The 16,269-nt window shown below is 34.3% G+C and overlaps 2 protein-coding genes across 10 annotated transcripts in view; one reads left to right on the plus strand and one right to left on the minus strand.

The window, feature by feature from the left end:
* The window catches only part of LOC145283562 (arsenite methyltransferase-like), a 38,545-nt gene extending 23,002 nt beyond the window's left edge, over positions 1-15,543 (minus strand). Inside the window, exons 1-3 of one of the 4 annotated variants that reach the window (XM_080132463.1) lie at positions 15,107-15,543; positions 6,545-6,719; positions 2,460-2,610 (exon numbers count right to left, since the gene is read on the minus strand). In XM_080132463.1, the coding sequence (XP_079988589.1) occupies positions 2,460-2,610; positions 6,545-6,714 (321 nt within the window). In that variant the 5' untranslated portion in view covers positions 6,715-6,719; positions 15,107-15,543. Of the gene's footprint in view, positions 1-2,459; positions 2,611-6,544; positions 6,720-10,966; positions 11,095-12,715; positions 12,861-15,106 lie in introns of those variants that run through there. The other 3 variants (XM_080132461.1, XM_080132462.1, XM_080132464.1) reach the window with 3 other exon arrangements.
* Positions 12,786-16,269, plus strand: part of LOC145283561 (FHF complex subunit HOOK interacting protein 2A-like) — a 143,717-nt gene continuing 140,233 nt past the window's right edge. For 4 of the 6 annotated variants that reach the window (XM_080132448.1, XM_080132457.1, XM_080132450.1 and 1 more), the window contains exon 1: positions 12,873-13,265. In XM_080132448.1, the coding sequence (XP_079988574.1) occupies positions 13,200-13,265 (66 nt within the window). In that variant the 5' untranslated portion in view covers positions 12,873-13,199. Of the gene's footprint in view, positions 13,266-16,269 lie in introns of all 6 variants that reach the window. The other 2 variants (XM_080132459.1, XM_080132453.1) reach the window with 2 other exon arrangements.

The following is a 16,269-nucleotide window of genomic DNA, read 5'->3' on the forward strand; positions in this document are numbered from 1 at the left end:
TTTTAACTCTTTTCCAAGATGTCTTTTAACATGTTTTATTAATCATTTGTTCATATATATATATATATATATATATATATATATAGAATGTAAAATACGTATTAAATATGTTGAAAGCCAAAACTGCAACACAAAATAAAAAAAAAAAAAACTTTGTCAATCTTCTTTCTTATTTTTTCTCTCTTTTTCTTCGCCATGATGGCGAGTGGAAAAAAGAAGTTTGATAAAGAGTCCACATGATGTTGTTAACTGTGGGTTTTTTATGAAGCTGGATAGGTTTTGCATGGTCATGCATTTTGAAAATCTGGGTAGTTTTTTCTTTTTGTTTATATCTGTTAGAAGCGCCGAGTGAAATATGAAAAATAAAATACATATTAAATAAGTTAGAAGCCAAAACTGCAACGCGAAATTTTTTATAAAATAAACGAGTGTTTATTTAAGAAAAACTACCCAGACTTTCAAAATGTGCGACCATGTGACACTTATCTGGCTTCATAAAAACCCCGCAGTTAACAACATCATGTGGACTCTTTATCAAACTTCCTGTTTCCACTTGCCATCATAGCGAAGAAAAAGAGAAAAAAAAAGAAAAAAGATTGACAAAGGAGTTTTACTCCGAAATATATTTCTTAAAAAATAAACACTCGTTTATTTTATAAAAAAATTTTGCGTTGCAGTTTTGGCTTCTAACGTATTTAATATGTATTTTATTCTTCATATTTCACTCAGTGCTTCTAACGGATACAAACAAACAAAAAAAAAACTATATATATATATATATATATATATATATATATATATATATATATATAACAACAATAGACAAATTATATATAAAAAGAAATAGAATTTAACAATACTAATAATAGGTTTACATATATGTAGATACCGGAATTATGCATTAATAACACCAAACACAATTTCACTAACTTAATCTTTCATTAATAAAGTTACAAGATTATGCTAATGAGAGTCAGTGATTTGAGTGGTATGAGAGTAAAGAGAAAGGAGAGGGAGATAAAATGAGAAGTGTGTAGGTTTTAGGTGCGATAGGATTGAAATAGAGGGGGAAAAAAATTACATAAACAGAATACTTATATTTAAGAATTAGATCCAAGATCATCTATAAAAAAAAACAGACAAATAAAATAGAATAAAATAAAAAGAGAAGAATAGGGTAAAAGAGATAGAGTGAATGAGAGAAGATAGACATAAGAAGAGATAGAGAGGATGAAGTAAGTTGCAAATATGATGAAACAAACTCAAAAAATATTAATATATAAAAACAAAGTAATAATAAAAAATATATATAAAATATTTAATATAAAGAAATAAAATATAAATAATAAAATATATTTATAACAAGTTACAAGAAGAAAAATAAATAAATAAATAAATAATAAAGTTAAGTACAGTCATCTCCCTTACACCATAAATTACAGAAATTTGACTGCGGTACTATAATAAATAAAAAAATATAAAAATCTTGGCTGCATTGCTAGAATTAAGAAACAAGTGAATAAATAAACAAAATACATTATCATAATACGATAATAAATTTAACCAATAGTATATTTTCTAATTAAAAAAATAAAAATAAATAATTAAGGAAATAAATAACATCACAAAAAATATAACAAAAAAGTAAAATAAAAAAAAAGATCTCCAGTTACCTACACAATTAACTAATCACTTCTGACTGTGATACTAGCCTCTTGCTGTGGTTCTGGTCTCTTTCACCATCTCGGATAATACTCGTTTTCTTTTTGAAAAAGGTGTTTTCTCCCAAAATTAATCTAAGTTCCATACCACCAATGGACTTTATGTACTCTAAACTTGCCAGCAACTTGGTTTGCTGATAATTATATAGTGAGTAGAGGAGTGAGAGATGAATAAATAATTAGACACTTTTCTCGAAATACCCATCTATTTGTTAGTTTGTTTTTCCTTCCTTTCCTTTGCTGTTCCGGTTTTTCCACATTGCTCTCAGCTTTTCAAACTTCCATATATATATATATATATATGAGATAATTATTGACATACACACCAAGGATTCAACATCAACAATAATTTTTTGTATGGTTGCTCCTGAAACGTTTTATTGATTTCTTTGATGAGACTCGATATCAATAAAACTAATATCGTCTTAGAAACGATTGTACAAAAAATTGTTGTTCATGTTGAATTCTTGAACTATTATCTCATAAAGTTATTTATTTCATATCTATATTACAATAGCTCTAGTAGATCTACTACCATTGAGCTGATTTTATATCTGCAGTATTTTGAAGTATAATCATGGTTTCTCTTACAAAATAAGGGTTGGCTAACTATTTGTTCCTTTGTCTGGTTACAGACCTTTAAATGTGTATATATATCAATATATGTGTGTGTGTGTGTGTGTAAACACATGTTAAATTTGGATAACAATACTATATTTTTGGAAAGATTAAACTAACCTGTTCCTCTGTCATGTCAATACCTACAACATAGCCATCAGGCCCAACCAACTTAGACAGGGCAAAACAGTCAAGCCCACTGCCACTACCCAAATCCAGGATTTTCATTCCTTCCAAACATTCAGGAATAACCAATCCACATCCATAATACCTGCAAAAATTCCCAAAATCAAAAAAACAAATATATTATCAACCTGATAATTAGAACACAATGAACATATTTTAGAACAGAATGTTATTCATTTAAAGAAAAGTAATAAATTCAGGGAACTCTACACCAGAATTGTAAAATGAAATAATAATGTTGCAGTCTGTTTTTAATGTATGTGCATGTCTCTCTCTATATATATCTATCCGTCTCAGCGACGAGAGAAGAATTATAAATTATAAATCAGTTGAGATTCGATCCCTGTCAGCGACACATGGGTCGGGCGCCTGCAGCCAACTCACGAGTTCCTAAAATTATCCTTAATTTTAAAAAGAATTCTATTTTCATAAGAAAATGTGTCTGCTGCTCATTTATTAAAGCGTTCAATTCCAACAATGATTCCTGCTACTAATGACGCTGAGAACTCAAAGAGAAGACCCATCAAGCAGACATAGTTGACAACATGTTAACCCCTTGATGTCTATCATTTGATAGTGTTTCAGGAAATAATAGACATTCCAGAAAAATCCCCATAGTACAGACAAACCAAAATACTTGTCCTGGAAAATGATTTGGTCATATACCTGAATAAGTTTTTTTTTCCGTGTTTTAACTTATTTTAAATCATTTTTTAGTTTAATACACAGATAGTGTCAATTCTGTTAAGGTAGAAAAAAGCATGGCTGACATTAGACAATCACATGGAGTCTCAATAATTGCCCAAAACTCGAAAATTATACAAATATGCTGGTGATAAAAGTTTGATTAAACATTACATTTTTGCACAATTGATGACAGTTATTAACTATGATTCTGTTTAAATGAAAAAGATTCGAAAGCAATGCCAATGAAAAATTGTATATCACTGTCAGCCATCTTGTTTGTAAAAATTCAACAAAGGATTGCACTTTTGAGATGTAATAAAAAGCATTAAAACAATAAAAACAGAAAACTGTTAATCGTGCATCAGATCTCATGATTACAATGGCACAATAATTTTTTTTGTTCTATTTATTTAGTTATCTCATTTGCACCTCCATAAACCTGTGAGACGCCCTAATTTGACCTCAATTCTTCTACTCTAGATTGTCCAGTGTGTTTGTAGCAGTTGATGCTTATCCATTGAGGTACAAAATCAAAATGCATAAACCCATTTGTATGCATGTTATCCATGCATACATTATCTATATATATGAAAGCGAAAATGTGTGTGTGTGTGTGTATGTCCGCCAAAGGCTTTTTTCGCCGGGTTTCTCGGTCGGCTCACCCTTAAAACTTTTTATATAATGTCTAAATCATAATATCTATGAGTTATGACCAGCGGCCACGTCTATTTTTAATTTGCCTGATTTTTACGCGCTATTTTTTAGATTTTTTTTTGATCGCCACGTTTTCGTTACGCTTTTCAGTATAAAAAAAAGCGAAAAGTGGCTTGCAGCCGCGTCATGTTTAAAGGCCAAAGATAATGAGACTTAACTTTCTTGCCCCTGTCAATTTCACTTTATAAACGTTAACTTAAGATACTTATCACTTCCTCTCCCCTCCTGACTAAGATGATTAGATCCCAGGGTTTTTTCCATTTCGTTTCAGCCTTCACGTCAAGGCTTCGGGGTTCAAGCCTACCTTCCTACTAAAACTTTTCTTTTACACCTCCAAACACCTGGCCAATGGGTTTTTTTTTTTTAAACAGGGTTGTTTTGATCTACCCCCCCCCCAACACACACACCTCCAAACACCGGGCAACGCCAGGTACCCCCTACTAGTTTTATATTTTGGACCAATCAGGAAATGTTCTGAATTCATTTGAAATGGTCTTTCTAGGAGCTACCTAAACCCTTTAAAAGCCAGATTTTTCTTCAATGAACTAGTGAAACCCCACTATGGGCGCTTATCTCTGTAACATTTACTTTCACTCATGCACACAAACATTAACGAACACGCAGACACACTCACAACTCATTAACTTATCGTCTTGCAATCTACATAAACTTTATTAATTGAAATATTTCTAATCCTTCTGACTGAAATATTTTACTAATACAAAAACAAAAGAATATTGACTCTTAAAACACACGTTCAATGAATTATATATTTAATTGACCAGAAGAGTTTGGAATACGATTTTCCTGACCCATGAAACTTCTGGCTCTTAATTAATCAATCCAGACTTATGTCTCAGCATTGTTTTTACAAGAACTCAAAAAATATTCACAGACATTCTATGTTTTTTCTATTGCTGTAAACCTTCTGTTTTAAACATATATAAAATATCTTTTTTGTAAATATATACCTTCTGAAGTCATTATTTTGTTTTGTTTACTGTATGACATTTCTTGTTTTTCTCACATTTGATTATAAAACTTGCAAATCTTTTTCACTAAAAATATTTCTCTGAACCCAGCTCATCCTCAAAATACTTCTCTCCTTACAAAACACCCTAAAGTGAAAACTCCAAAGCTGGCATGAACATCCCTAAAAAACTATGACTAGCCTCCCCATAACTGGTGACCGAAATCCCATAAATGGTGGCCTCCAACCCATATGTTCATGCATCCTATCAGCGATGATGCCATTGTTGTACTGCTGTAATCACAAGACTTGATCTGCAATTAACCAGGCATGACAGTAAATTTTATTGCCTTATTTGTTATATATTTGTTTTTATTTTACACCTTTTTATTCTGTTAAAACTACACTTAATCATACCATTATCAAATCCATTATGGCGTCATCCAACAATGTTTACATGTTGACAAAAAAAAGCAAACAAAAAATCTTTGCCTTTTTATTTTTGTTTATCCTCTAAATAAGAAATGTACTTAATTTCTTCGTACAATTTAGATAATAAAAGCAAAATGTTTTCTTTTTTCATCATGGTTTAGAATCAAGGTCTAGAAGCTACTCAAGGATAAGGGTTAATGAGTGTCAGTTTGCCGGTGAGACAACACTGTGATTATCAGTAATGGTGGAACTTGGATACTGCTTGTTTGAAAGAATGGTTCAACAAGAACTTGCTCACATTAGACTTGAAAACGGCCAAGTTATAGTCTGCTGAGAAGGAACCCTGCAGTATTGTGTGCTACAGTCGGGCAATTCTAAGAAAGAAACTTTGATCATGGAATTTGTTTAGTTTGAGGCAAAGATAGATAATAAGAGAAATTGTTAGTAATAGTTGTAGCTAGACGAGTGTTTGCTGTGAATGTTCTACAGGGGAAGGCACCATAAATAGAAGCTCAGCTGAGCAACTGCCACCAAAATAATGATAGAGCAATGATAGACGCACTACATCACTTTTGGCTAGCTAAAACCACTATCAATAATTTCTCCCACTCTCTGTGTCTAAACCCAAACATGGATTTCATGGACAAAGGTTCTTTTTTAGAACTGCTTGCCTGTGGAACTTTGTTCTGTTGCTCTGCTTTCCAACTGATTACAATATGATCATCTTTAAGTCTAATGTAAACAAGTTCCTGCTGAATCGTCCCCTTAAAGAATAAAATAATACCAAATTTCTACTAATAACAACTACTATACTATTATCTCAATGACTACTGTACACTCATTAAACCTTTTCCTTGAGTGGCCTCCGGGCCTTAATAAAAGGTAACTTATGTTGCCTAAGTATTTTGCTGTTGAAAAGGCAAATTAGCTATTGTCCAGATTGTCTGATCTTTTTAACTTCTGGTTTCTGTTCCGATTTGGCTAAATAATTAGACATGGTCAAGCAGAAAAGAAAGCCATTCTTAACATGGAAAGAGGGGGGGGGGCTTTCACATGATCTGAGAAGAAGATAATCATTAATCAGAAGGGACCATATCTTGCTTGTTACTATCATCTCGTCTGCAGAGCAAAAACCCAAAATGAAAAAGGGTAGGCAATCTTGACAATAAACTGGCAAATTAAATGTGAAATTCTTTAAAAAAAATGCTATACTTACTTTTTTGAAACTTCTTCATGAACTGAAGCAAGCGCCTCTTTGACTTCTTTTGTAAGACCAGAGCCAAAACTTACAGTGCATGCCTGAAGTTTGAGATCTTCTGTCTTCTTCACTTTTTTGCCATAATATTCCTTTACTTGATCATGGACATTGTCATCAGATGCTGACATCTTGCCTGCAGAAAAATAAACATTTTATACATAAGTATCTGTATTGTCTTGGTTATTCCTCTGCAGAGTATGTTTGTCCTGTTTATGAGAGATTAACATATACCAAAAGACTAGACTCAACATTGAACAACATCAGCCACTTGATTAATGCTCCTTCAAATGTGAGAAGTTTCCAACCGAGTAAAGATCACAAAAGCTATCAGTGATCAATGCCATCTTCTTCATGGACATGAACCAACGATCCAATGACTGAAGTCAAGAAGCTTTTTCAGCCATATTGAACCTCTAACAACATCTCAAAAAGACACCAGACAACAGCTGTGAACCCCTTCTGAGGTTCTTCATACCAGTTCCAAAGCACCCTGGCTCCAGTGGAAAACACTGCAGAGAACATACCCGACAATAGGTATAGGGCGATCAAAAGTTGCTATGACCAAATGGTACTACAAAACTGAACTATTTATCTGCAGATGTGAAAAGGAAGACAATACGATGCAACACTGCCTCATCTGCCCTCTATTGCCCAACTGGTGCAGCTTGAAAGATCTTGTAGAATACAACAGTGATGCAAAAGACTGTAAAAAGTTGAAAACTGTTCTACGATCACATGCTTCAATAAGTACTCCCCCCCCCTTTTTTTTTTAAATTCTTATCGTTTTGTTTAAGCTGGAGATGGGGCATCTTACTGGATGCCAGAGATTCACTTGCTATCTCATATTTCAACCAAGAGCTCTTTTTAATATTCTAACGTTCCCTTTAAGCACAATTATTTGAATCGCTCTTGCACTTGGTTCACCTGGTATATTTGCCAGATAGATTTTGAAATTCTTCTTCATGGATCCAGTTGCTACTATAATTACTGGAATGATAGAGATCTTTAGATTCCAGTTTCTTTTCATGTCATACATAAGACCTTGGGGATTTCATTATCTTTTTTTCCATTCAGTTTTGTTTAGCTCAGAATCATTTGGGACACAAACTTCTACTAAGGTTGCTTCTTTCTCCTTCTTGCTCCATATCACTATGTCAGATTTAATAGTTCCGTTTTTAAGGTACCTAGCTGTAAGAATTGCATAGTCATAATGGATGGTGTATGACTTATTTCCAACTGTTCTTTCTGGTAATCATATATGTTCCCATGAATTGCTGCATTCGATATTCAACATTTTCCAGGTGGTCCAGTTGAGATATTTACACACTCCATTGTGTCACTTAGGTTACCGACTTGCCAATAACTTTTTTTTTTAATAAAGAAATCACCTCTTATTGAGGTAAAAAAAAACACACTAGAAGATAAGGGTTGATTATTAAAGCTCAGCAACAATTTGTTTGCCTTGAACTTAAAAACAGCAAGTTTATAGTCAGCTAGGCAGCAGGCTAGTCTCATGCTTTTCTATAAATACTATTATGGTATATGTTTTTCAGAATGTTTTGACTTAGTTTTTGTTTCCTTTGTTTCAAGCACGTTTGATTTGTTGGTCTGTCTATCATTTTGCTGTTTTGATATCTCATTGGAATACCGCTTCCTATTCCAATAGATTCTTCCAAGGTTGTTAAACTTTCTTCTTACTGAGTGTTTTCCTTCTACCTTGGCTTTTTCAAGACTAAGGTCAATAGGGATCTTCTGTCTTTGAGATAATCATTTTTGTTCCTATTCGCTCCTTACAATAGTAGATGTGCTAGATGTATTTTTAACAAAAAAAAAATCACTTACAATCATGTTCTGAAATGCATTGGTGGACGCTTATTTTGTCAATTTCATCAAGGATTATTTTTTTATTTTTTTTTTTTTACACAGTGATCACCACTTATCAAGGCCCGGAAGCCACTCAGGGATAAGGGTTATTGCAAGTACATTAAGTTAATGAGGAGATTTGCTGAAGTGTTTACTTAAGGGGGCGGTTCATTAGAAATGTGTTAACATTGGACTTGAAGACATCCAAATTGTAGTCCGGAGGGAAGCAGGCAGACGGAACAGAGTTCCACAGGCGTGCAGTTCTAAGAAAGAAGCTTTGTTCATGGAATCCGCGTTTTGATTTAGGCACAGATATAGAGTGGGGGAAATTTTTCACAGTGGATTCAGCTAGACGGGTGTTTCTCGTGAAAGATTGGCGAGGGGGGACCAGAGATTGGAGTTCAGACGAGCATCTGCCATGGAAATAACGATAAAACAAGGACAGGCTCGCAACGTCTCTTCTGTGGGAGAGAGGTTGCAGGGTAGAGAAAAGGGCATCCCCCACTAAGCCCCGAAGTCTATTTTGTACTCTGTCAAGGCAGGATAGGCTGTTTTTAGCAGCTCCTGCCCAGATATGGCAACAGTATTCCATCCTTGGACGTACTTGGCTTTTATATAGATAGAGAATTGCATCAGTAGTGAGATATCTTCTGGAGCGGTAGAAGGATCCCACCATCTTTCCAGCGACCTTGGCAACAGACTTGATGTACGTGTTCCATTTCAGATCAGGAGTAAAGGTCAAACCCAGAAGCTTGTCAAAACACGGAGCCTCACCCAGACGAGAGCCATCCATCACAATTGATGCCAGCTGGGGATCAGAGCGTTGATGATATAAGGATAGGAGTTTGGTTTTGGATGCATTAAAGGTAACCAGCCACATCTTCCCCCACTGAACCACGCGCTCGAGATCAGAGGAGAGAGAATCAGAGAGAACTTTGTCATTTACAGCCTTTGATGTGTTGCCGTAGATGGTTGTGTCATCAGCATAGATGTCAACGAATGATTTAAGTATGTGTTTAGGGAGGTCATTGATGTAGATCAGGAAGAGAGTTGGGCCCAGGATTGACCCCTGGGGGACTCCAGCATTTATATTGCAGGCCTCCGATTTTTGTCCATCGACCACTACTCTTATGAGCCTATCGGAGAGAAATGATTTAATGATTGAGAAAACATTTCCCGTTATACCGTAGCTGGAAATCTTGTGAAGTAGACCCTTATGCCATACTTTGTCAAAGGCCTTTGATATGTCAAGAGCAATTGCCCTAGAAAGAAATCTCCCTTGCTTGACATACTGAACTGGTGGCACAACTCTTCTACATTAAAACATACAATAAAACTTGATAATTTGATAAATGCTATTTTTATTTTTAATTTATCTTCTACCGGATTGTTTTTCGTAATTTTTGGAATCTATACTAATTTTGCCATGACAAGTGTACACAATAATGTTTTCACCTGAAATACGTTGGTTCAAAAGATCATTAATGTAAAAAAGCATTAAATGCCTTTCTAAATTTGCTTGGGAATGTTAATCTACACAATGATTACTGTCCATCTTCGGCATGCACTTTGCTTCTCTTCTTGGCTATGTGCTGTCCTTTTTCCTTTTCTCTCCTTCGTCCTGTGACATCATCTGTGCACACTTGCCAATTTGCATATGTGCTTTAACAGCTGCTGCTGCTAATATTTTCGCTAGTCAACTATCCTATGACTGCTGCTGATTTTCTCACACACGTCCATATGCATTATGTTACCAAGAGAGTGCACCGCTTCATCAGAACACCACCAATACTAAAGTGTTCGACAGAGTCTCTGTGAGCAGTGTCGGGGCTATCATTATTCACCATCACCTCCGCTCGGCAGGACATATCTACAGGATGGATCCTTCAAGGCTCTCCAAGAAAATCCTATATGGCGAGCTGGCCATCAAGACCAGACCACGAAAAGTGCTTAAAATGCGTTACAAGAACCAACTAAAGCGTACCCTGAGACCAACATCAGCGCGTGTTTGTAGAAAGAAACTACCAGGGATCGAACGACATGGTGGAGATCAATACATGATGGCACTATCGACTTTGAGGAAAACAGGAGGAAGAATGAAGAGACAACGCGATGAAAGAGAATAGAGTGCTCCTCTTCCCCTCCTCTGTGAACACTGTCCGTGGCTATTATCGACTGGGCCTTGAAACTTATGTCAAATATAAACGCTAACCGAGAAGATAGGACTCATGATAGAACCCAATACTTGGACATGAGTGGGATTACGACAACATGAACATGTACTTTCACTATTTCATGATCCACTGATCTGACATTATTATTCTTGAAATGTAACAAGACAGACTGCAGGTATGTTCCCTTGCTATTATAAGACAAACTATTCTGTTTATTATTTAAGTAAAAGTCGTACTTTTTTTCAAAAGCTATTTTCATTAATATTTAATTTTTTTACTATATCATTTTTCATAATAGTTCGAGTTTCGTTCTTATCCCGAACAAACACCAAATAAAAATTACCTTTCTTTCCACCTAGGATGGATGCATGACTCAAGGCACGGCCACTGAACTGTAGCGCCGCTACAGTGTAGCGCAGCGGTAGCCTCGCTCAAGGTCGAGTTAACGTTATATAATTCAGCCCTCCCCCTTCTCACACGCACCTATAAAAAATTTGGGTTTGTATTACTGTACACATAGATTCGAAAAAGTTGTCAAAAAACAAATACATAACAAATAAATGTTATCAAAGGCAGGGTAAGTTACTTTTCTACCTAATTGGAGAATTTTCTAGTGTTTTTATTTAATGTAACATGTTTATTCAGCTCGAAAAACATAGTGTTTACCGGTGTATTGGAAAACTTAAAATGGCGCCCGATTTTCTCTTTCACACGGTTAGTTTGGGAAAAGGAGTTAAAATAAAAAAAACTAAACGGTATTATTTTTTGAATTAGGTCCAGCTCCACCTCCACAATTTTCTTTTAAATGACGACTTCCTAAGGTTTTCGACCATGCTGAATACGGAAATCGTATTGAAATTTTGCAGAAATAAGTAATTATCGAGATATAAAAAGTTGTTTTATGCATTGTATTTTTTGGCGGCCATCTTTGCTATGCGCGTAGATTTGTTTATGGCGCGCGCACGCGCGTACCAAAGGTGACCGCCAAAGAATACAATGCATTATACAAATTCTTATATCTCGATAACTACTCATTTCTGCAAAATTTCAATGTGATTTCCCTATTCAGCATAGGCAAAAACTTAAAAAAAAAAAAAAAAAAAAAAAAAAAAAAAAAAAATTGTGGAGGTGAAAAATTTACCTTTTTAATTTTCCAATACATTGGTAAATACTATGTTTTTTGAGCTGAATAAACATGTTACATTAAATAAAAACACTAAAAAAATTATCCAGTTAGGTAAAAAGGTATTATTATACAAACACCGTGACAGCGAATTAGTAAAAACAGACGTAGTATTCTGTTACGTTTCGGTGTGCTGAACACGAATCTGAAAACTGGGTTAGGGTTAGGGTTATTATTAATAATTCGCTGTCACGGTATTTGTATAAATTTACCGGTAAAAAAATAACTTATCTTTCCTCCCGAAATGCCTGTGTTTGTTTCATATATCTAAACAAGTGCTCTGCGCGTAATGTAATTTTAGAATATTTAGTTATGAGAGAGGGGAGTAGTCTCCCTCCAAAACTCTAGAAGTTTGGGAACAAACATGAATTTATACAGTTTTTATAAATTTACCCTTAATGGATGCTAAGCAAATTACATTAACGATGGTGGTTCTTTAGAATTAAACCTATTAAAAAAATAAATAAATAAATTGCATAAAAATCTTTATGGTGTACGTACCCGTCACGGAACAAAAATGTTATATTAAAAAAATTACGTAAATTGATCAAGTAGTTTTTTTTTATTTAGAGAATAATTATTTTATGTTTTTTAGCGATTTTAATAGGAAATTGTAAGTCATTACAAGACTTAGTTTGATCTCGATAGTTCAAATTGAGTTGTTTCTATCCTTATTATAAAACAAAGCGGATCAAAACATAATGCGTTGTTTCATCATAAAATTTGATTTTCTTAGTTAAAAAACAAAAATAACTTAATCAATTTACGTGATTTTTGGAATAGGACGTCTTTGATCAGTGACAAAATAAGTACATAAAAGTATTTTTAGCATTTTTCTGTATTTTTGTTTTGAAAATAGGTTTATCCTTAAGCACCAAAATAAAAAAATACATATATATATAATTATACTTGTTTTTATCCTTCGAAGTCAAACCACCTTTTTTTTTTCGTTCGTCGTGAAAGGTGTGGTAATTTCTTTAATGAAAAAGAAAACAGAGCATGTCCAACTGTCCTGTTACGTCTACCCGGTTTCGACTTAATTTCCGCCGGAAATGAACGCATCACAACACAAAAGCGCGTGTGCGTTGTAAACGTACTTCCGCTACGATGATAACAGTCTTTGACTATTTCTGTTTCTGACATGTCAGCTTATTTTGCTTACCGATTAATTTGTTTCATCTCGGGTTAATTTGAGAGAAACGAAAATACATAACAGTAGATTATTGACAATATATCTATGTAGTTGTTTGTTCAGTAAGTGATGCTGAGCAAGATATGCTATTTTTGCCATACGGAATAATAAAGATGCGGTACAGCATCACATGAAGTATTATTATCAATGAAATAGACATCTTTTTTTTTTTTTTGAAAAAGTCTACTAGAAGAAGGATACATGCCTCTCAATAAGAAGAAAATGTTTTCCAAATTCACCAATATTTTACAGCAGGCAGTCGATGCGGTAAGACTACTTTTCATTTCTTTTTAATTCCGAGCTTAGCATAAAATTGTCATAATGTGAAAAATAAATAAATAAATAAAAAGATGAACAATAATGTTTTGTTTACGCCATTTTCGACCCTCCCCCCAATATGAACTAACATCCTATCGACATTGTCAATGTGCACCGCACCCCCCTCTCCGTGACACACAATATTTAAAATTGTTTTTAAAATTTATTAGTAATTTCATAAAAAAAAATATATGCAAAAGTATAAAATAAAATTAATTTATAACGGTCCCGAAGATGTCAAGTTGACTTTTCACGGTCCCGTTACGTCTTTTCCGATTAATTTATTTTTGGTATTCCTATTTTTTTAAGACCTAACCTAGCGTAGGATAAACACCCCAACCTCCCCGTGTTAAAAACGGCTTTCGAAATTGAAGGGTGTTTATTCCGAAAGCCGTTCTTAACATAAGGAGGTTGAGCGTATTTATATTACGCTGGGTTAGGTCGTAAACAAATACTAAATCGAACTATTGAATTTCAAGAAAACCAACGGCATCTACTTAATTGTTATGTTGCAATAATGGTTATCCTGACGCTCCGCACTTCTTTATTTACATTGGAAATGACGTCACACAAATCTTATAATACGGATGGCTACAATTGTGAAAATAATTTGTTTTATTTTTCTTTCATTTTGAGCTCCTTTTTTCTCCCGTTTGTTTTTGTTTTCTACAATTAATAAACCAGTTTACAAGTAAAAAATTTGTTTTAGCGAATTTAATTTTTTTTTCTCTCCCATTTGTTATATTGGTATTTGTGCGGAGAATCTAACATTTCTTTTCATTTTGAGAATTTGTTTTAGTTTTTAATTACTAACACAGCGGAGAATTTAACTTTTTTTTTTTTTTCTCCCATTTCTTATTTTGAGCGGAGAATTTATTTTGTTTTCATTTTGAGCTCTTTTTCCGATCCGGCGTTACCTTTTATAGGTACTCCTGCCGGCCTGCAGTCCTCCTGCACTTTATGACCCGAGCTATTTTTTAACGCTATTATTTAGAAACCTATTATTTAACTTGGGGAAGGGAGGGTGTATTGTAACTATTCTGTACTTTCACCTAACAATTCAATTAAAAAAAAAAAGGTAAATATGAAGAATTACGCCACCCTCAAATTCCTTTGAAATTACCACTCTTAAAGGTTTTCGGGGTCGCTGAAAATGAAAATAACGTTTAAAATTACGGCAAACGAGTAGTTTCCAAGATTGAATTTACTTGTAAACTGGTTTATTAATTGTAGAAAACAAAAACAAACGGGAGAAAAAAGGAGCTCAAAATGAAAGAAAAATAAAACAAATTATTTTTACAATTGTAGCCATCCGTATTATAAGATTTGTGTGACGTCACTTCCAATGTAAATAAAGAAGTGCGGAGCGGAGCGTCAGGATAACCGCAATAATAATGAACAGGCGCCAATGAACATATCCAAAAATCACAAAAAAACGATAATATAGAAAAGGTGCTTATTCAAATTAGCACTTATGGCGGCAATTAAAAGTAAATAAAATGCAGAAAAGTCTGTACATTGTACCACACCAGTCACGAAACAAAGATGAAATATTCCCAAAATCACGTAATTTGATCACGTAGTTCTTTTAAGCGAGTTGTAGTGTTTTCGTCCGCCATCATTAAATTCCATGAAAGAAAAAAGGGGAGACGACGTAAATCGATGGGTAAAAAAACATCGGCCTTAATAATGTTTTTTTACTCTTAGCCTTTTAGCCTTATATTCAATGCAATTTAGTAAAATCGCTAAAAATCGTAACTTTTGATTTCTAGAAAACTTGAAGCACTTACCTGTGACTCTCAGGAAGAGTGGCAGCAGAAACCTTTTGTGTGGGTGATGACTCTTTTTTATATTGGTAGTTGTTACGTTTAACTTATTTGATTGGCTGACTGGATAAGAAGGATGGAGTGAACTGAATTTTGGTTGTGATTTCAGTTTGGGATTGGAGTTGTAGGAAATCGAATCGTTACCCTTATTACCAGACCGACAAGGTTCCACAACCTAGTCAAAAGTCGCAACAAACCATTGTTGCAAAATCCTTGTTAACCTCTACCTTTCCGTGGAGAAAGTTTCCACACTTAAAAAAATACTTAATCAATTTCCTTATTTTTTGGAATATGACATCTTCGTTCTGTAACGAGTACGTTCATCATACAGACTTTATTTTGTATTTTTTTCACTTTCAATTGCCACCACGAGTGCCAATCGAAATAACACCTTGAATTTTGCTAAAAAAAAAAAAAAAAGAAAAAAAAAAGAGCCGGAGAGTTCAAATAGTAACAAGGGAGGTAATTATTTTCTGAAACCTTTGAAAATCTTAGGCTAATTTAACAAAACTCAGTTTTCGCTAATTGTCTTCAAAAACTTTTCATTAATAATTAATTTTCTATCTTATCGTTTTTCGTAATTTTTGGATACGTAACGTACATTACTTCGACATGACAATTAAGTAGATTACCATTGGTTTTGCCACTCGAAATTCAATATTTTTAATTTCGCTATTATAACGAAAAAGCACCTTAAATTTTTACTGTATCTTTATTAAATTCTGTACTTGTGCAAGGTAAGGACCGTGCTATGGTTTTTAGATAGGAGTTTCAAGTTGTATTACAGTAGTTTTTGTCTAAATAGTTTGGTGCAAATACAGAATACTTAACAAAGCTCCCTTCGGGTCAAGATCAAAAGGAGACAGAAGACGACCCGAAGCCGCGCTGATCAGTTTAGATCAGTCCAAGGCATTCGATAGGGTCGACCATCGGTTCTTGGGAGCTGTGCTAGAGGCCGCCGGATTTAATCCGGACTTCCGCAAGTGGATCTTTGTCCTGTATGATAGGCCGACGGTAGCGGTGCAGACTGCAGATCAACGGTAAGCTGTCGGAGTCATTCGCTGTCTCTCGGTCAGTGCGTCAGGGTTGTCCGCTGTCGCCTCTGTTGTACGTCCTGGCGTTGGAAC

This window comes from Euprymna scolopes, chromosome 8 (genome assembly GCF_053919585.1).
Source record: "Euprymna scolopes isolate OS-2025 chromosome 8, ASM5391958v1, whole genome shotgun sequence".
NCBI lineage: Eukaryota > Metazoa > Mollusca > Cephalopoda > Sepiida > Sepiolidae > Euprymna > Euprymna scolopes.